Source organism: Pongo abelii, chromosome 1 (genome assembly GCF_028885655.2).
Source record: "Pongo abelii isolate AG06213 chromosome 1, NHGRI_mPonAbe1-v2.0_pri, whole genome shotgun sequence".
NCBI classification, from domain to species: Eukaryota; Metazoa; Chordata; class Mammalia; order Primates; family Hominidae; genus Pongo; species Pongo abelii.
Window position 1 is genome coordinate 225,365,120 of NC_071985.2, and position 20,113 is coordinate 225,385,232.

The 20,113-nt window shown below is 50.4% G+C and overlaps 1 protein-coding gene across 1 annotated transcript; it reads left to right on the forward strand.

Moving 5' to 3' along the window:
- The first annotated feature begins 965 nt into the window (after positions 1-965).
- On the forward strand, positions 966-18,248 carry ENO1 (enolase 1). Its single transcript, NM_001132989.1, is given in 12 exon segments — positions 966-1,081; positions 4,459-4,552; positions 7,390-7,485; positions 8,841-8,899; positions 11,273-11,342; positions 12,103-12,236; positions 12,846-13,068; positions 13,856-14,053; positions 15,255-15,456; positions 16,002-16,110; positions 16,400-16,458; positions 17,821-18,248. Coding segments are annotated over 11 exon segments (1,305 nt in total). The 5' UTR covers positions 966-1,081; positions 4,459-4,467; the 3' UTR covers positions 17,891-18,248.
- Positions 18,249-20,113: the final 1,865 nt, after the last annotated feature.

Here is a 20,113-nt window from a genome sequence, read left to right on the forward strand (position 1 = left end):
TCTTGAACTTTGAGAAATTCCCCGGGTCTGTGTGAAATTCCAGTTCCAAATAATTCACACGAATGGTTCACAAGAATCCAAGTAGGTTTGATCTAGTTCCCTAGATGGGAATGAGAGGGATGTGAAATTTCAGATGCAACATGACACGGGCTAGAGAATGAATTAACACTGGGGAAGCACGTGGGGGCGCGCCGGACACCTAGGAGGCACTCAAAAAATATGAAGTAGAATTAAAGGAAAGTGAACCTTCCTTTGGCTGTCTCGGCCTGATTCTCACCGCAGCAGAGAGAAAGGGACAGGGTCACCTTGGCGGGTGCCCGGCGGAGCCCGGCCGGACGGGCGCGGCTAGAGGGCAGCGCGCAGGCGCAGACGGCGCACGTGGCCCCGGACACGCAGCGCTGCGGCGGGGCCAGCGCCTCAACCCCGGAGTGGCGCCGAGGCGCGCAGCCTCTCAACGACTCTACGCCAACGGGGTCTCTCGGATCGCGGCGCGGGGCAGGAAGGGCGGGGAAGGAGGGCCGCGGCAGGCGCGGGCCGTCAAAGTCGTCAGCAAGGTCGAGGGCCGGACGTGCGGCCCCAGAGCGACGCTGAGTGCGTGTGGCACTCGGAGTACGTGACGGAGCCCCGAGCTCTCATGCCTGCCACGCCGCCTCGGGCCATCCCCTGGAGCCCCGGCTCCGCACACCCCAGTTCGGCTCACCGGTCCTATCTGGGGCCAGAGTTTCGCCCGCACCACTACATGGCCGCCGGGGAGTCGGGGCCCCCCCCAGATCTGCCCGCCTCACGTCCGCGGGTCGTCACCCCCCTTTCCGCTGCTGCAGCCGCCGCAGTCCCGCCCCTTTCCGGGAGGTGAAGGAATGAGTGACGGCTCTCCCGACCAATGGCGAGGCGGCGCTGAGGGGGCGTGTCCCGGAGGCGGGAAGTGGGTGGGGCTCGCCTTAGCTAGGCAGGAAGTCGGCGCGGGCGGCGCGGACAGTATTTGTGGGGACCCGAAGCACGCAGACCTCTCCGGCTTTACGTTCACCTCGGTGTCTGCAGCACCCTCAGCTTCCTCTCCTAAGCGACGAGACCCAGCGGCTAGGTAATGATTGGGGAAGTGCTGAGCAACGGGCTGGCGGCGCAGGGCTTTTCTGGGCTTGCGGGGCTCTTTTCCCTGCGAGAGAGGTGGCGCGCTCGCAGGCCCAGCGTGGCGGGGTCGGGGGCGCGTGCGAGCCGCCTCCCTGGATGGGAACTGGCCCCCCCCCCACCCCGAGGCCCAGGGCGGGGGCGCAGTGCCAGGCGCACGTGCTTGGGCCCCCGATTTCTTTGGAGGGGAAAGTGCAGATCAACACGTGATTACCGACTGCGGGGCCGAGTCACTGTCAGGAGAAGGTCGGGAGCTGCACACGCGAGCCGCTTAGCACACTGGGAGTTGGGAGTGGAAGTTGCTTTTCCATCGTAGCCAAGTGTAAGGTTTTTGGGATAGACGCAGACTTAGCGGCGGTGGCCACTCAGGCCAGGCCCTTCCTAAAATAGAGGAGGGCGGCGAGAGTGGAGATGCCCACGAGGCTGCGGCCCCCTCCCCCACCAGCAGCCCCCGCCTCTTGCCCGCGCTCGCGGCCCGCGCTTCTGCCCAGTAAGCGGTGACTCATTTAACTCCGAGAAGGCACCTCTTCTTGAGGAACCTGCAGCAGAGCCGTTAGATGATTTGCAAGCCCTCCAGGCGACTCGCCCAAGTTGGGCAAGAGCGGCTCCCCGGCTGGCCACCAAAAGTCGGGCCCTGATCTGATTTAAGAAGGATTTTTTTTTTTTTTTTTTTGAGTTTTGCTCTTGTTTGTTGCCCAGGCTGGAGTGCAGTTGCGCGATCTCGGCTCACCACAACCTCCGCCTCCTGGGTTCAAGCGGTTGTCCTACCTCAGCCTCCCGAGTAGCTGGGATTACAGGCATACGCCACCATGCCCGGCTAATTTTTTTTTTTTTAAGTAGAGGCGGTGTTTCACCATGTTGGCCAGGCTGGTCTTGAACTCCCGACCTCAGGTGATCCGCCCGCCTCGGCCTCCCAAGGTGCTGGGATTATAGGCATGAGCCACCGTGCTAGGCCAAGAAGAATATATTTTAAGAAAGCTTCCTGTTCAGTGTTCCCCTGCTCTGTGCACTTCTCTGGGCGGTAGGGTCCATTGCTTCGCTTGCCTTTCAGGCCCACCCGGGCCCTGACTGCTCCATTCATTTACCGTGTCCCTAATTCGGGGTTCCATCCAGGCAGCCAGAAAAGCTGTGAATGGTCCGGGCGTGGTGGCTCACGCCTGTAATCCTAGCACGTTGGGAGGCCGAGGCGGGCGGATCACGAGGTCAGGAGATCCAGACCATCCTAGCTAACACGGTGAAACCCCATCTCTACTAAAAATACAAAAAAATTAGCCGGGTGTGGTGGTGGGCGCCTGTAGTCCCAGCTACTCGGGAGGCGGAGCTTGCAGTGAGCCGAGATCGTGCCACTGCACTCTAGCCTGGGCGAAAGAGCGAGACTCCATCTCAAAAAAAAATATATATATATATAAATAAAAAACAAATCAGCCGGGCGTGGTAGCAGGCGCCTGTAATCCCAGCTGCTCGGGAGGCTGAGACAGGAGAGTCGCTTGAACCCAGGAGGCTGAGGTTGCACTGACCCCAGATGGCGCCATTGCACTCCAGCCTGGGCGACAATAGTGAAACTCCATCTCAAAAAATAAACAAAATCACTTACACTTTCTTTTCACATCCTAAGACTTTTGTCTTAAGTCACTAAAATGAAAACAAAAATACTGAGGTGCCCTAATAAAATTGCCTTTAAAAGTATGACTGAAATACACAAAGTATACCACAGTGGTGGCCTGGAGATGGGGCAGGGGGATATTGACTAGAAATGGCCTGAGATAACTTTCGCAGTGATGGAAATGTTACTCGGGTATGTAATTTGCCAAAACGCAAAATTAAATCTAAAAATATGTTTAAACAAACTTGCCTTTTTGGAACCTAGTAGATAAAAACTAAATACCTTTTTTTTGGCTAATGAATAAAACTCCATTGTTACATAGACAACAAAGCCACAGAAATGACTTCAGTAAATAATTTTGAAAGTTAAAAATCTGCCATTTGCCGCCTCAGGACATTCCACAGAAGATGTTGGAGGGGAGCTCAGGTAGATAATGGCTTTAAACACTAAGTTCCTCTCACCCATCTCAGTTCTATAAGTTGTTCAGTTAGTTTCTTTGGAGAGTGCCAAGGAAAAAAGTAAGAAAGGATTTTTCTTTGAGGAATTGCTATTTGTTGTTCATTGCTGCAAATTCTTGTATTTTTTTTTTTTTTTAAGGTGGTGTTAAAGGAAGCCCCTTCCCTTGAAGTATCCTGGTGTTCAAAGAATCCTTCTATTTACAAATTATAAAACCCCCTTGGGAAGAAATAATTAGATGTCATTATTGGCTGCTCCTGGTGGCTCACCCCTATAATCATCCTAGCATGCTTTGGGAGGCCAAGGCAGGGGAGGATCGCTTGAGCCCAGTAGTTTGAGAGCAGCCTGGGCAATATAGTGAGACCGCCATCTCTTAAAAAAGTAATTAAAATAAAATAAAGATGTTATCATTAATGACATAACGATACTGAAGACCCGAGTACTTTGAAATTGGAAAGTCCCAGGAAGCGGCAGTAGCCAAGATCACACGGTCCAAGGACTTCATTGTTCCTGACTTCCAAACAGAATTTCTGATCAAATACCTACTAAGTGAATATTCTGCTGCTACTTCAAATTTAATGTGAAGAATTATGTCCAAACTTCATTCACTATTTTGTTTTAATTCTGCTGCAAGCAAGATTTTCCCCTGGTCCCACCCAACCCTCTTTTTGGCCTCGCCCTAGGTGGTTTTGCTTGTGACCTTCATGTCTTTTCTTGTTTCCTTTCCATTCCCATGCCAGCCCTCATTGTTCACTCATGACAATAGCCAGTTTCAGACAGCTCCTGGGCCGCTCTGCGTCTAGCAACACATTCGTCTTTCTATTTGGATTTGATTCTCCCTGGGCGCACACATTTGTGGGCTTTTTCTCTCTCTCTTTTTTTTTTTCTTTTTGCTTACAGAACAAGACCTCAGTTGCCGGGGTTTAACCCATTTATGCCAAAGGTTGCAAATCTTTTTTGTGAAAAATCAGACCTTGGCAATGACTTGAGCAGTTGGATAAAAATAACTCCCACACCCTTAGCGTCCAATAATGGAACACTAGGCGTAATCAGGTTAAGGCCTTTCGGAGCTAGGCCCTAACTACTTAATTAGGAGAATTCCCACTGCTTTCCAGCAGGCTTTTTCCCCCACCCTAGCCAGCTTTCCTACATCCAGTATTTAGTCCAGTGCTGATTCTTTCTGGTTCACGAACCTGGGAAGTGATTCCTTGAATGAGTGAGCAAATGCAGCATTATGGCTTATGGAAAACATGAACTGTGTGTTTCTCCTACAGAAATTCACCATGTCTATTCTCAAGATCCATGCCAGGGAGATCTTCGACTCTCGTGGGAATCCCACTGTTGAGGTTGATCTCTTCACCTCAAAAGGTATGTGCCACCTCCTTGGTTTCCATGGTTCCTTCCACCATGCTTCATTTTAAAAATTTTCTACAAATGCTGGAGCCTTAGGCAAAAAGAAAAAAATCTGTTAAAGCTTTTCTTTCTGTCTGCACATGCTAGTAGGTTGTGATTCCTGACTGCGAGGGTTGGGGGATTTTTAGGCATGGAGCCAGTGTCTTGCTACTTCTCGGCTTATTTTTTTTCTTTTTTTCTTTTTTTTTTTTTTTTTTTGAAATGGAGTCTCGCTCTGTCGCCCAGGCTGGAGTGCAGTGGCATGATTTCGGCTCACTGCAACCTCCGCCTCCCGGGTTCAAGCAATTCTCCTGTCTTAGCCTCCCAAGTGCCTGGGACTACAGGCGTGCACCACCACACCTGGCTAATTTTTGCATTTTTAGTAGAGACGGGGTTTCACCGTATTGGTCAGGCTGGTCTTGAACTCCTGACCTCAGGTGATCTGCCCGCCTCGGCCTCCCAAAGTGCTGGGATTATAGGTGTGAGCCACCCTACCTGACCCTGCCAGCTCCTTGGCTTAAAACCACATAAGTTGGCTCCTAAGTCAGTGAGGTAAGGAAGTAAGGTGATACCATAAGACCTTGTCCCTAAAAGGGCCCATCACTAGGTGTTGGCTGACAGCTTGCTGTGACCAAATGCGGAGATACGGTGTGATAGGATGGTATCTCTTGATAATGGGAGGGACAGCAGGCGTGAATGTAGCACCTTTATCTCTGTCTAGAAATCAGTCTTCAGCCAGGATCAAGGACAATTTTTACCTGTGAGCTTCGGAATAGTCCGGAGGCTCCCATTTTTACCTGGCTGTGAATCCCCATACGAGGAGTTTTCTTATGAAAAAATTAAGAGAATGGTGAAACTCCTTCCTTTAAGAGAAAATCTAGTGCCTCTGTAGCTCTGTGTTACCTCCAGCACATGGCGCGATGGACAGAGTGGGTGAGGTTGGCAAAGGAGCTTCAGGCAGAATCACTCAGTGGTGCTAAACTCACAGAGAACTGCCAGTCAGAGCTGAGTCACCATCTGTAAGTCAGAGGCCTGGCAGTGGAACCCCAGCCTTTCCCTTCCCCTTGCATCTTCCCCTCCCCCTCGGGAAGAAAGGATCCTTGAGGCCCAACTTCATTGGGCAAAAGAATGCCTGAGTTCCGCCTTTGGCTGCTTGCTGTGTGGGCTCTCAAGCCCAGTGGGGTTTCTCACTGGGTTTATGGGGAACCCTGAGGGTTCTCACAGGATGCTGAGAATTCCCTTCATCCAGTAAGAGTGGTTTGCTTTGTCAATGGGTGGAACTTTCTGCTTGGAAATTAATGAACTTTAAGCAACAAAAGACCCCAGATGCTGGAAGATTGTTGGGAGGCGGACATTTTGAAATTGAAATGAATGTAACTTTCTCTTGTGTGTCTTAATCCTTCTCAAAAAACATGAAATGATGGACTTGCTCAGAACCTTTCATCTGTCTCTCCCTGTCTCATCAACTTTTTTAGAGCAGTTTTAGGTTCACAGCGGAAGCAGGCGGAAGGTGCAGAGGTCCATAAACCCACGAGTACCCACTGCCTCTGCACATGCGCAGCCTCCCCATTGTCAGCATCCCCACTAGAGTGGTGAACATGCGTGAACACATTATTATCACCAAAAGTCCGTAGACTCCAAGCCTCTTGTTTTCATCTTGTCTTTGCCTGATCCAGTGCAGGGTGGATATGTAGGGAGCCAGGGCAGGTTTCAAGAAGAAAGTATGACCTGTTGATAGCACACACTGCAGTGCAGCAGGGAATGCTGGTGGGTCCTTTGCTAGAAATATCTGCTTGGTTTCTCTGCAACATCTTCCTTGACACCGTCTGTTCTTTTGCCTCCACCAAAGATTGCCCTTGTTACAGCTATAGGTTTCACCAGATGGCTGGTTTCAGTATCTGCAAGATTACTTGGTTCAGTTCTTACATTTATTAAACTGCGCATTTTATTATCTTTATTTCTTCCCCCCACATCCATCCTGTTTGCCAGTATCCAGTTGGGCGTAGAACCCCCAAAATAGCATTTAGCATTGTCCAAACTGAAACAAATGAGCTAGATACTCCTCCTGAGCCAGTTAAATTACCCTAATTTTATGTTTAACGTCCATATAGTACCTGCCCGGGCATGGTGGCTCATGCCTGTAATCCCAGCATTTTGGGAGGCCGAGGTGGGCAGATCACCTGAGGTCAGGAGTTCAAGACCAGCCTGGCCAACATGGTGAAACCCCGTCTCTACTAAAAATACAAAAATTAGCCGGGCGTGGTGGCAGGCTGCTGTAGTCCCAGCTGCTGGGGAGCCTGATGCAGGAGAATCTCTTGAACCCAGGAGGTGGAGATTGCAGTGAGCCGAGATCGCAGCATGCACTCTAGCCTGGGGGATAGAGCGAGACTGTCTCAAAAAAAGAAAAAAAAAAGTACCAGAACATCTTCAATGCCCTGTGTGGCTCGCATTGGATTTCTCTTGGGCGGTGCTGCTGGAGTAATCCACAGGTCACCAATGCGAGCTTGTGAGGGACACATATTTGCCTGGGTCAGAATCTACATTTTAACAAGACCCCCAGGTGGCATGTAGGCTCTGTTGTAGAACACTTTCTTTCTGCTTAGAGGAGTTAGTCATCTTTGCAGTAAGGTCTGCAGTACAGGATCATAAACGTGAAAGGCATGAAGAACAGCCCAGAGCATTTAATTCACACAGTTGGTAGGAGGAAGAAACAGCTCCCTAATGACAAATGCATCTGTGGGCGGGAGGGGACTTGGGATTCTGCTGGAACTGGATTTCTGAATTGCTACTACATCTTTTTTCCTCTCATCCAGGTCTCTTCAGAGCTGCTGTGCCCAGTGGTGCTTCAACTGGTATCTATGAGGCCCTAGAGCTCCGGGACAATGATAAGACTCGCTATATGGGGAAGGGTAAGCCTTAGAACCCACAGCCCATGGCCTCCCTGCCTTGCCCAGTCCTGTCCTCCTCTGGGTGGCGCTTGCATTTGCAGGTTTCTGGCAGGTAAACCTGGAACTCATGATGTGGAAGCAGCGCACCAGCGCCGTGTGAACAGGAAGGCTGGTGTGGATTCCGGGTTCCTGAGCCCGCATGCTCTGGGTCGACAGTTCCGATGCTTGTTTCTATTGCAGTTTATCCCCAGTCTGCGAAATACTCCTTCATGGTTAGGACAGGAACCCAAGGATGAGAACAGGGGCTGTTAACTAAAGAAAAGTTTCCCCATCTCCCAGGAGGGTTCTGTGGGCCCTCCAGAGATCATCAGCCTCTGCAGGGGCTAGAAAGGATCCAGGGAAGGTCTAACCAATGACCTACTCTGAATGGTGAGCTACAGATGTGTCATTTAGTCTGATTTTCCTGTTGACTGACTCACAGGAGCCCTGCCCTGTGGCAGAGCCAGCCTCTGGCTGTATTCACATTGACTTAGTGTGTCTGCAACATTGACCTTTCTAGAGATAGAACATGTGGCCAAATTACAGAAAAGCACATAGGGCTAGATCATGCATTCTCAGTGGGGGACTCGGAAAACTCCAAAAAGGCTACAGGGAGGGGACAATGATGAAATCAGGTTGTGAAACACTGGGCTGGTGTCGCAGTGGTGGTGCTGGGTGTTCAGTCCCGCTTTAATGCTGTAAGAAGCACTCTACACACACGAACATGTTACCATTTGACCGTTGTTTAATGGCGTACGTGGGGACTTACCCGGAGCAGGATGATGCTGTGCCTTGGTGGTAATGAGTGCTCAGTAAGTAAGCGTTTGTGGAAGATTGAACGCATGGCCCCTGAAATGCTCTCCTCCGCTTTCCTGTCCCGTCACTGTCTCTCACTCGCAGTCCTTAATCACCGGTTCTCTTCTGAGTCTCTCTCATTTTTCCTTCTTCATCCTCTGCTGGGCAGGCGTTTCCAGACCCATTAAGTATATTAATGAGTTCCTGGCACCAGCCCTGTGCACTCAGGTAACTGATTGAACAGCCTTTAGTCTGCAGTTGGTGTTTCCAGTGCATGGTCTTGAAAACTAACCTCCGGTCAGATCACTCTGAGCCAGCTGCTGTTTGTGTGGCTCTAACCCTCTGGGGTCCTAGGTAGGAGCACTCAGACTGGGCCGGAAAGTCCTCCGATTCTGGGGGGAAAGGGGAGAGGGGGAAGAGGTCCCAGAGAAGGTCCCTTGGTGGGCTTCCGCGTCGGCCTCAACAGTGGTTCTCTCTAACAATGCTGCTCAAGCCTGCTTTTAAAGTTAATGTCAGTAATTTGATTTGATTGTTCCTTCTAGGTGTCTCAAAGGCTGTTGAGCACATCAATAAAACTATTGCACCTGCCCTGGTTAGCAAGGTAGGACCTGCCTCCTGATAACTAATGTGTCTAATGCCAACAGAGCGTCTCCCAGGCCCAGGGGCTTTCCTGTTTATGGAAGAGCTTATTCTGAGAGCTATAGAAGCCGACTGGATTCCCTGTCACGCATGAGAACAATCCGTGCATGATATAACTCTAACCTGCCCGCTGCCTCACCCCACTTTTGGGAGCAGATGGAATTGCATCAGAAGAATGAGACACTTAGAGCCCTGAGGTTTTTTCCCCCCTGCAACTCTCTGGACCTTTGGGGAAATTAAGATCCAGATTTTAAGAGTGGCTCTCAGGGGTGTTTGTGGTAGTGTCCATGGTGACTGATTTCTCATGAACTTTGGAATTATTTACTATAATTGTACTGACTTTAACAGTGGAGTTCCTGTTAAGTAAAATCCGGAAATCTCCATATGTCAAACATAAAAGTAGAGCTGCTGGAGGTGAAGTAGGGCTGGGGACCCAGCAACCCACCCAACTCAGCAGTTTTTAGCTCATTTACCCTCCCTTCGGCCCGTCCCTCCGCAATGCCTGTGGCACTCATCAGGTGGGACTGGTTTGAAAACCCCTGTCTAGAAACACTCTGGGCCAGGTGCAGTGGCTCGCACCTGTAATCCCAGCACTTTGGGAAGCTGAGGTGTGTGGATCACTTGAGGTCAGGAGTTGGAGACCAGTCTAGCCAACATGGTGAAACCCTGTCTCTACTAAAAGTACAAAAATTAGCCGGGCGTGCTGGTGCACGCCTGTAGTCCCAGCTACTTGGGAGTCTGAGACATGAGAATCGCTTGAAGCTGCGAGGCAGAGGTTGCAGTAAGCGGAGATTGTGCAGTAAGCGGAGATCCAGCCTGGGCAACAGTGACACTCTGTCTCAAAAAATAAAAATAACAAAGCTCTCTAGGCCCAGTCCAAACCCAGCCACAGCCTCCATCTATTCTTGAATCTAGTCCCTCTCCTCCGTGAATTCATTCTGTACACGAGGGAAAAGGAGGAGTTCCTTTGTTGTCTCTGTCCCTGACTTGTTGGTTTAGGCCTGGCTTTTGTGGCACTCTGTAATTACTCCCTGCCCGACCCCCAGATGAAATTTCTTGTACCACCCTCTGCCAGTCTCCTGGACACCTCCACACATACCTTGTTCTCTGTCCCTTCATACCCCTACATAGTGTGACTCACACGATGAGCAGGATCCCCTGACATTTTCTTAACCCCCTAGAGAAACATACCAAACTGTTAGTGAGAATTGACCTCTGAAGCTTTGTGCTTAGGTAACTGCCTGCCTGTTCCAGTGATGCCTTGACAAAGCTGCAAAAGACACCGAATTGCTAATACAGCATGATGGGATCAGAGTTGATTTTCTTTGCATTTTTTTATATCAAGAACATCATAGATAAAAATAATGCCTTCTTATTAATATATTAGTTTAAAATGGAATGCTGATTTTTGGCTGGGTGCAGTGGCTAACACCTGTAATTCCAACACTTTAGGAGGACTTTAGGAGGCTGAGGTGGGCAGATCCCTTGAGGCCAGGAGTTCGAGACCAGCCTGGGCAACATGGCGAAGCCCATCTCTACAAAAAAAATACAAAAATTAGCCAGGCTGATGGTGCATGCCTATAGTCCCAGCTGAGTTTGGAGGATCATTTGAGCCCACGGGGTGGAGGTTGCAGTGAGCTGAGATCGTGACACTGCATTCCTGCCTGGGCAGCAGAATGAGACTCTGTCTTAAAAAATAAAAATTAAAAAATTAAGAAGTAATGCTGATTTTTATTGGATTACTTTGAGCCAGTTCTCAGTACGTCAGTTTTGTTACTTTACAGTCTCATCAAAAACTCATTTTGATCCATCATTAGATGCTTTGCTAAGTGATTTCGGACTACCAGCAGAAATCATGCCTCCCATCAGAGGATGAAGATTGGCCATCTTTGAGGTTAGCCAAGAGTGAGCAGCAGAGCCTGCCTTTCAAGGGCTCAGCCTGCTTGAGTGAACAGTGAGCTTTGCTTATTTATTGCCTATGAAAGCCATGTTCCTCAGTAGCGGTGGTTTACATAGCACATACCTGACAGTTCTCTTGGGTATAAAGTCACTTTGGGCTCCCTGGGTAGACTTTACCTTTTGTTACAAAAGCATTGTGTCTGAGAGCGTCCATCTCTGTTTCACTGTTGGGTGAATGCCTGATAACCATCAAAGCAAGCAGAAGGCAGTTTTTTGTCTCCCCACTGATTTTTGTCCTCCCCTTTTTCTTATAAAACAAACATCACAGAATTGATTTTGATTTTACACACTTCCAAAGTCAGATTCCGTGGTAGGGGAGCAAAGGCTATGCAGATAAGAGTGGCACCAACCCCTCATTCTCCCCTCTCCCTCGTAGAAACTGAACGTCACAGAACAGGAGAAGATTGACAAACTGATGATTGAGATGGATGGAACAGAAAATAAATGTGAGTGGCCTGAGGTGGCATCTTTACTGGGAAAGATCATGAAGTCTCCTGAAGACTTTAAAACCTTTCAGGAAAGAGGCCCATGATCTTAGTGATGAACTAAGCCTGTGGTCTCTTCCCATGTCTTTGCTTCACTCTTAAGAAATCACACTTTTGGCCGGGCGCGGTGGCTCACGCCTGTAATCCCAACACTTTGGGAGGCCGAGGCGGGCGGATCACAAGGTCAGGAGATCGAGACCATCCTGGCTAACATGGTGAAACCCTGTCTTCACTAAAAAATACAAAAAATTAGCCAGGCCTGGTGGTGGGCACCTGTAGTCCCAGCTACGCAGGAGGGTGAGGCAGGAGAATGGTGTGAACCCGGGAGGCAGAGCTTGCAGTGAGCCGAGATCCTGCCACTGCACTGCAGCCTGGGCAATAGGGTGAGACTCCTTCTCAAAAAAAAAAAAAAAAAAGAAATCATACTTTTGAATATCAGGTGCAAAACCAGGGACAATAGCATGTCAGTTTAGTTACTCAGAAGAGCTTTGCTCCTTAACAATGAATTCAGCAATTCCTACAGTTGGCCGGAGTTGGGCTCTGTCTTAGAGGGAAAAAGCAGTGGTGAGTCCACATGGAATGCTATTTGCATTTCTAGTAACAGTGAAATGGAGGTGTGATGGGGGAGGAGATGGTGCAGAATGCAACCCTAAGGGCAGGACAGCAGGAGAAAAGGTGAGTCAGAAATGACTTCATTCCACTTGGTTCTCCTCTGTTCTAGCTAAGTTTGGTGCGAACGCCATTCTGGGGGTGTCCCTTGCCGTCTGCAAAGCTGGTGCCGTTGAGAAGGGGGTCCCCCTGTACCGCCACATTGCTGACTTGGCTGGCAACTCTGAAGTCATCCTGCCAGTCCCGGTGAGTGGTTTATTGGAACTTCCCAAGCAAGGAGTTGGGGGTTTCAGCTTGCTGTTGGGGACCCGAGACCTCCTGTGTCTTGATATCTTAAAACATGTGACTCTCCCAGCACAGCTCTGCCCCTTGTTAAGTGTGACCTTGAGCAGATAACTTGCCTGTGCCCCAGGTCCTTTATCTGCAGTGGCGGCTCGGGGAGGAAATGACAGCAGTACTTTCCTTGCTAGGCTGTGAGCATTAGCTGACATAGTCACAAGTGTTTATCCTGGTGATCATGAATTTGCAGTTATCAAAATAGACCTGGCGTGAACTGTTTGCAGTAGTGCACACCTGTAGTCCCAGCTAATCAAGAGGCTGAGGCAGGAGGATCACTTGAACCCAAGAGTTTGAGACCAGCCTAGGCAAGACCAGTATAGCGAGACCCTGTCTCTAAAAACATGAGTCAGAGACCTGGTGAGCATTTCATAGCCACCTTGGCCACTCTGGTGCTCCTCAAGAAGCAAGTCTTGGGCTCATCTGTGAGCTAGATGGGGATGGTAGGACCAGAGGGGCTTACTGCCCTGTGGGGCTCTCTGGACCCGGTGCCATGCTTCTCTGCTCTGCTCTCCCCAGGCGTTCAATGTCATCAATGGCGGTTCTCACGCTGGCAACAAGCTGGCCATGCAGGAGTTCATGATCCTCCCAGTTGGTGCAGCAAACTTCAGGGAAGCCATGCGCATTGGAGCGGAGGTTTACCACAACCTGAAGAATGTCATCAAGGAGAAATATGGGAAAGATGCCACCAATGTGGGGGATGAAGGCGGGTTTGCTCCCAACATCCTGGAGAATAAAGAAGGTAAAGGTGCTGGGGAATCCACCCCCACCCAGCCCTGCAGTGCCAGCTCCCTCTGTGGGGGAGTCACCCACACCTGCCACTGTGGAAATCTATTCTTTCCACCTGTGGTTTGTAAAGATCAAGACCCTTCAAACGGTTTTAAGGAGGAAAAGGGGAGCTTCATTTTATTTTACTTATTTTTTTCTTTTATTTTTGAGATGGAGTCTCTGTCGCCCAGGCTGGAGTGCAGTGGTGTGATCTCGGCTCACTACAGCTTCCGCCTCCTGGGCTCAAGCCACACCTAATAGTTTGGGGAGCCAAGTGTCTGTCTGTCTGTCCTGCTGGCAGGGCAGCTCAGCCATAGACGGCAGACCCTCAGCCTGAGCTCTCAACGGCACAGCCTGGCGGGAGGATCCTGCCATCCCAGGCTGCCTCCACTGGGCTTTCTCTTGGATCCTGCTTCTTCTCTATTTAAGGCCTGTGCCTTGGGACAGCTGATCTCAGCTGCTTACTGTAACTGTATCTTGGCCAGGACAGCTGTTCTGGGCACCAAATTTGGGAGCATTTGTCAGTGAGAAGGGCTGCTTTCTTGGAAGCTGTGCTGAATTTCCCATTTCGTATGCACCAAGAGCTCTGACCCATGGTTTCTTGCCCCAAAGCAGAAAAAACGTGACTGATGTCAGAACTCCTGGTTGGGGCCTGAATACCTCTTGATCTTTGTGTTACAGTCCCTGAGTAGCAGCTGTTGAAGGGAAGTTTTCTCTCTACCTACCTGTTTTCCAAACCTGTTGCCACCATCTCTTCCCAGGCCTGGAGCTGCTGAAGACTGCCATTGGGAAAGCTGGCTACACTGATAAGGTGGTCATCGGCATGGACGTAGCAGCCTCCGAGTTCTTCAGGTCTGGGAAGTATGACCTGGACTTCAAGTCTCCCGATGACCCCAGCAGGTACATCTCGCCTGACCAGCTGGCTGACCTGTACAAGTCCTTCATCAAGGACTACCCAGGTGAGTGTTCCCAGAGTGCCATCTCCCTTTCCTGCCACTGACCTGCAGCAGGGCAGCTGGAGCATCTGGCTGGCTGGTGATGGCTGCAAGGAGGGGATGGGGAGGGTGTGTCTGAACCTCCGGCTCCCGTGGGGGATTCGCCAGGGGGTTTGCCCCCAGTTGTGCATATACACAGGGCTTCACAGAGGTTCTTGAGTAGCTAAGGAGCTCGGGTGCCAGCAGCGACATTGCATTATAAGTTGTTCACAGTACGATTATCTCCCATCTCTGTCTGAGGAGCAGATGCAGTCTGTGCTCCATTAGACAGGTGAGGGAACCAAGCCTTCAGAATCAGAACAGCCACTTGGTAGTGAGATGTATCATGCTTCCTGTGAGCTGGGAATATTCATTTTAGGCGCTGTATGTGCACAGGATAGAGACTGTGACCACGTTTCTGCAGGAGAGGAAACTGATGGCTGGTTGAATAATCTGCCCGAGAGCACACAGCAAATGGTGGGGCAAGAATTCAGACCAGGAAATCTGGCTCCAGAGTCTGTGTTTAACCACTACCCTAAATAACTTGGTCGAGGTTGAGCCAAGACCCAAACTCAGGTCTTCTCACTTCTGAGTGTGTGGCTCCTTTCTGATTTTCAGTGGCACTAAACTCAAACCACCCTGGACAAATAAGTGTCCTCTTACAGGTCTTAAACAAAATTTTTGAGGCTGGGCATATGGTGGCTCACGCCTGGAATCCCAGCTCTTAGAGAGACTGAAACAGCATCACTTGAGCCCAGGAGTTTGAGATCAGCCTAGGGAACATAACAAGACTCCATTTCTACAAAAAAAATAAGTAGCTGGGTGGGTTGACATACCCCTATAGTCCCAGCGACTCAGGAAGCTGAGGTGGGAGGATCATTTGATCCCAGGACTTCGCAGCTGCAGTTAGCTATGATTGCGCCACTGCACTCAAGCCTGGGTGACAGAGTGAGATTTTTTTTGTTTTAGATCTATAGATACCCAGGATTGTGGGTGACTTTTGTCCCCTGCTGCAGGAGTAGGTTGGGGCACATTGTTTCAAGGATCAGTTGGGGAGCCATCCCTGTCCTATAATTTTGGGCAGCGTGAGGCCAGGCGAGCAGCAAGTCAAGGGGGCATTGCTGGGCATTGCAGTGGAGCACACTGGGAGGATCACACTGATGAAGCGTGTCCCTCCTTTCCTTAGTGGTGTCTATCGAAGATCCCTTTGACCAGGATGACTGGGGAGCTTGGCAGAAGTTCACAGCCAGTGCAGGAATCCAGGTAGTGGGGGATGATCTCACAGTGACCAACCCAAAGAGGATTGCCAAGGCCGTGAACGAGAAGTCCTGCAACTGCCTCCTGCTCAAAGTCAACCAGATTGGCTCTGTGACTGAGTCTCTTCAAGCGTAAGTGTCTTCCCAGGCAAGCAGCTTTCCCACAGCTATGGCTTGTGAATCAGAAACAGGCCCTTTTGTTCTGGTGATGGGGAATCCTGCTGGGAGAATGTAGGACTCCTTGGAATTTTAACAGGTTTTGTGTTTGAACTCAGGAGCCTTTTAAATTAAACAGTTGGGGCCTGTAATCCCAACATTTTGGGAGGCCAAGGCAGGAGGATCACTTGAGCTCAGGAGCTCAAGACCAGCCTGGGCAACATAACAAGTAGTTGTATTCTATGAAGAGCTCTGTCAGAGAACACTAATCTTCCTCCCATCAAGGGAGGCCGAACCCAGTGTTTCAACTATGACAAGAGGGCTAAGAAGGTCCTGGGGGTGGAAGAGTTCAGAGGAGGGTGAGGGTTCTCCTCTGTGCTCTTGACAAAGCCCAGGCATGGAGAGCTTTAGCCATTAACAGCCCCTCCACTGCTCTCCTGTTGGCACCGAGGGGTAATGGCATTGGGGGTTGTGGACCAGAAAATGGGGTCATGCCATCTGGATTGTTCCTTGGCTTCCAGGTGCAAGCTCGCCCAGGCCAATGGTTGGGGCGTCATGGTGTCTCATCGTTCCGGGGAGACTGAAGATACCTTCATCGCCGACCTGGTTGTGGGGCTGTGCACTGGGCAGGTAAGAATGAGCATCTCCTCCTTTCTTCTCTCTGACCTCAACTTCTTAGGAAGACCCAAAACCAGTGAAGCTCCATGTCTGTCCCCGTTTTGCTCATGTCCCCTGAGTTGCTGCTCCCGTTTCTGAGCCTGAATAGAATGGGGGCGTGAGGGCCCTGCCTGTATGTTGTGGCCCCCACTTTCCTAGCATCAGATCCTCTAAAAATTCTCTTTGACATCACACCCTCTCCCTGCCAGAAATGCCTGCAAAGCCTGTCCGCTATGAGCAAATGGCCTTTCTTTTCTCCTAGATCAAGACTGGTGCCCCTTGCCGATCTGAGCGCTTGGCCAAGTACAACCAGCTCCTCAGGTAAGGAGGGCTCCTGAGAACAAGGGGCCTATGGTTCACCAGGTGGGGGCCTGCATTCAGTGTAGGCACTGCCCTCCCCCAGGAGCTCCTGGCTCTGGGAACGTGTACAGGTGCAGGCGCGCAGTGCGGACAGCCAGGCCCTGAGCAGGCTTACATCAGGACAGAGTTAGGCCTAGACCCACCCCCCCCCCCCCACCTACCCACTGCAGCGCCACCAGAGGCAGGAGCCTGTTCCACACAGTGCTGCCCTCTTCTGGTGAGAAAGAATGGGACCCCCCCCCTTTGACAGCTGATCCATGACTTTCTTAGAGCTTTCAGAGAGCTCCTTCATATGATCTGTTTCAGCGCATTTAACCCCTGTTTGTGGATGTGGAGCCAGGGCTCGGAGGGAGGAAGAAAAGGCCAAAGGGCACATGGCTGGGTTTCCACTTGTGAGCGCTATGGGACTGTTCTGGTCTCCCTTTCCTGTCTGTGTCCTTGAGAAGCCCCTGAACACCAGGAGACTTGTCCCCCCGCCCCCCACCCGCTAAGTTCTCCCATATTACCCCTTCATTAAAACTATCCTGGACATTTTCAAACATACACAAAAAAGCAGGTGACGAGTAGACGCGGGGCTTTTTTGTTGTTTTGTTTGTTTGAGACAGGGTCTTGCCATGTCACTCAGGCTGGAGTGCAGTGGGGCAGTCATAGCTCACTGCAGCCTCAAACTCCCATTCTTTTTTTGCTGGGGAATTTTATTTTTATTTTTTTGAGATGGATCTCACTCTCGCCCAGGCTGGAGTGCAGTGGCGCAATCTTGGCTCACTGCAACCTCTGCCTCCCGGGTTCAAGTAGTTCTCCTGTCTGAGCCTCCTGAGTAGCTGGGATTACAGGTGCCCACCACCATGCCTGGCTAATTGTTTTGTATTTTTAATAGAGACGGGGCTTCTCCAAACAGCTCACACATTTTGTCTTTTAATAAGGTCATTCGCCTTTTCTCCCCGTGCCATTTATTTGTTGTCCCTTCAATATTTTTTAAAAAACAAAAGCATTAGAATGTTTATCTTCCAAGAAATGGCAATGCTGACATTTTACTTTGCTCCTCTGAAACACTGGAGCGAGAGGAGGAGAAGGGGCAGTGGGTGGAGGGCACCTAGCATGGTGAATTGGGGTGAGGAGAACTAAATACTTTTCTATATCTGGCTTCTCAGAGAAGCACAAGTTTAGAGGGTTTAAAGAAGGTGGACAAACTGGAGAGTTCTGTGTTCTCAACTTCCCAGGAGTGGGGCTGTGTCTTTGACCACATCTAGGATGGGAAAACTTAAAACTTGAGGTCTGACTTCTTTTTTTCCTCCCCATCTCTTTACCTTTCTCCTTCCCAAGAATTGAAGAGGAGCTGGGCAGCAAGGCTAAGTTTGCCGGCAGGAACTTCAGAAACCCCCTGGCCAAGTAAGCTGTGGGCAGGCAAGCCCTTCAGTCACCTGTTGGCTAAATAGATCCCTCCCCTCGTGTCAGCTCAGGCAGCTCGAGGCCCCCAACCAACACTTGCAGGGGTCCCTGCTAGTTAGCGCCCCACCACCGTGGAGTTCGTACCGCTTCCTTAGAACTTCTACAGAAGCCAGGCTCCCTGGAGCCCTGTTGGCAGCTCTAGCTTTGCAGTCGTGTAATTGGCCCAAATCATTGTTTTTCTCGCCTCACTTTCCACCAAGTGTCTGGAGTCATGTGAGCCTCGTGTCATCTCTGGGGTGGCCACAGGCAAGATCCCCGGTGGTTTTGTGCTCAAAATAAAAAGCCTCAGTGACCCATGAGAATACTCTGTGTGCCTGTGTATGTTTGGAACAATCTGGGTCTGTCCTTAGGGTTCAGGGGGCCCTGGCGAAAGGGTGTCGGCCTTTGAGAACCAAGGTTTGGTGTCGTAACAGAAAAGGATGAGGATCCATTGGGGTCATTTTCTTGGGTCCTTGGGAAGGGAACCAGAGGCAAAGGCAAGAGAAGAGACACACGCGGTCCCTCCAGGGTAGTGGGGTCAAAACAGAGAGTCTAAGCTGGGAGGCAGAGCGAGACTTTGTTTGGACACCTTGTTTGGAAGAAACTTCAAATGCAGGCCTATTTGTAGATTATCTTAAGGATGGTAGCTACTAAGTACACAGCCATATTGTTGAGACCAGAAGGACTTCAGGGTGAAGGTGGCCGTCCTGGGAAGAGCTGGCATAGGGTCTCTTCATGGGGAAAGCAGGTGAAAGGATTAAATAGGGGCTCCGGGCAGGAAGGTGGAAGGGCATCAAGAAGACCTCAGGACCCGACTTAAATGAATGAATTCCACTCCTCGGTTTCTCAAGCTTCAGGTTTCATGTGCCCGGTAGCTGCCATTTGTAGCTGATGCCCGCTGCATTGGATTATGCAAATGGAAAACTTGAATGTTGCAGAAAGTACTGTTCTAGGGTAATGCTGAACACGGGGCGTGAAGAATACATTTATTTAAAAGTGAGAGATGAAGCGAGGTGTGGTGGCTCACGCCTATAATCCCAGCACTTTGGGAGGCCAGGGCAGGCCTCAGGATCACCTGAGGTCAGAAGTTCAAGACCAGCCTGGCCAATATGGCAAAACCCTGCCTGTACTAAAAATACAAAAATGGGGCTGGCTGCGGTGGCTCATGCCTGTAATCCCAGCACTTTGGGAGGCTTACGCTGGTGGATCACAAGGTCAGGAGTTTGAGACCAGCCTGGCCAATATGGTGAAACCACATCTCCACTAAAAATACAAAAATCAGCCAGGCATGGTGGCAGGCGCCTGTAGTCCCAGCTACTCAGGAGGCTGAGGCAGGAGAATCACTTGAACCCGGGTGGCGGAGGTTGCAGTGAGCCAAGATTGCGCCACTGCACTCCAGCCTGGGTGACAGCGCGAGACTCCGTCTCAAAAAAAAATAAAAAATTAGCTGGGCTTGGTGGCATGCGCCTGTAACCCCCAGCTACTCAGGAGGCTGAGGCATGAGACTCGCTTGAACCCAGGATGTGGAGGTTGCAGTGAGCCAAGATCATGCCACTGCACTTCACCCTGAGCAAGAGTGAGACTCCATCTCAGAAAAAATAAGAGATGAGAAGCTGTGGTTGCCACCTGCACCTTTAGAGGTCCCATATTCTATTACTTGATTTTTCTCCCTAAAAGAAATATCTTGAGTTGCGCGTTCCAATGCACAGTCAGGGAGCTGGGGAGCCCTCTTGTGGACATTCTTGTTCATTGTTAATGTCAGGATTTAACCTGAGAAGCGGAACCAATAAGGAGAGGTAAAGTTAGCCGAGCATGGCATGACTATGGTCCCGGCTACTCAGAAGGCTGAGACCAGAGGATTGCTTGAGCCCCGGAGGTCAAGGTTTCTGTGAGCCAAAATCGCACCACTGCACTCCAGTCTGGGCGACAGAGTGAGAGCCTTTCTCAAAAGTAATAACTGGTCTCTGTGATTGTGGGGCCTGGATAAGCACGTCTGAAATTCACAGGGCTGCCAGTGGGAAGGGACAATGGCCAGCAGCAGGCTGGAACTCCAGGGGCTTGGGTGAAGCTGTCATTTCACAGGTGAAATTTCTGTCTTGAAACCTCAGCTTTTAAGACCACCTCACTGGCAGGGCGCAGTGGCTTGCACCTGTAATCTCAGCACTTTAGGAAGCCGAGGTGGGTGGAT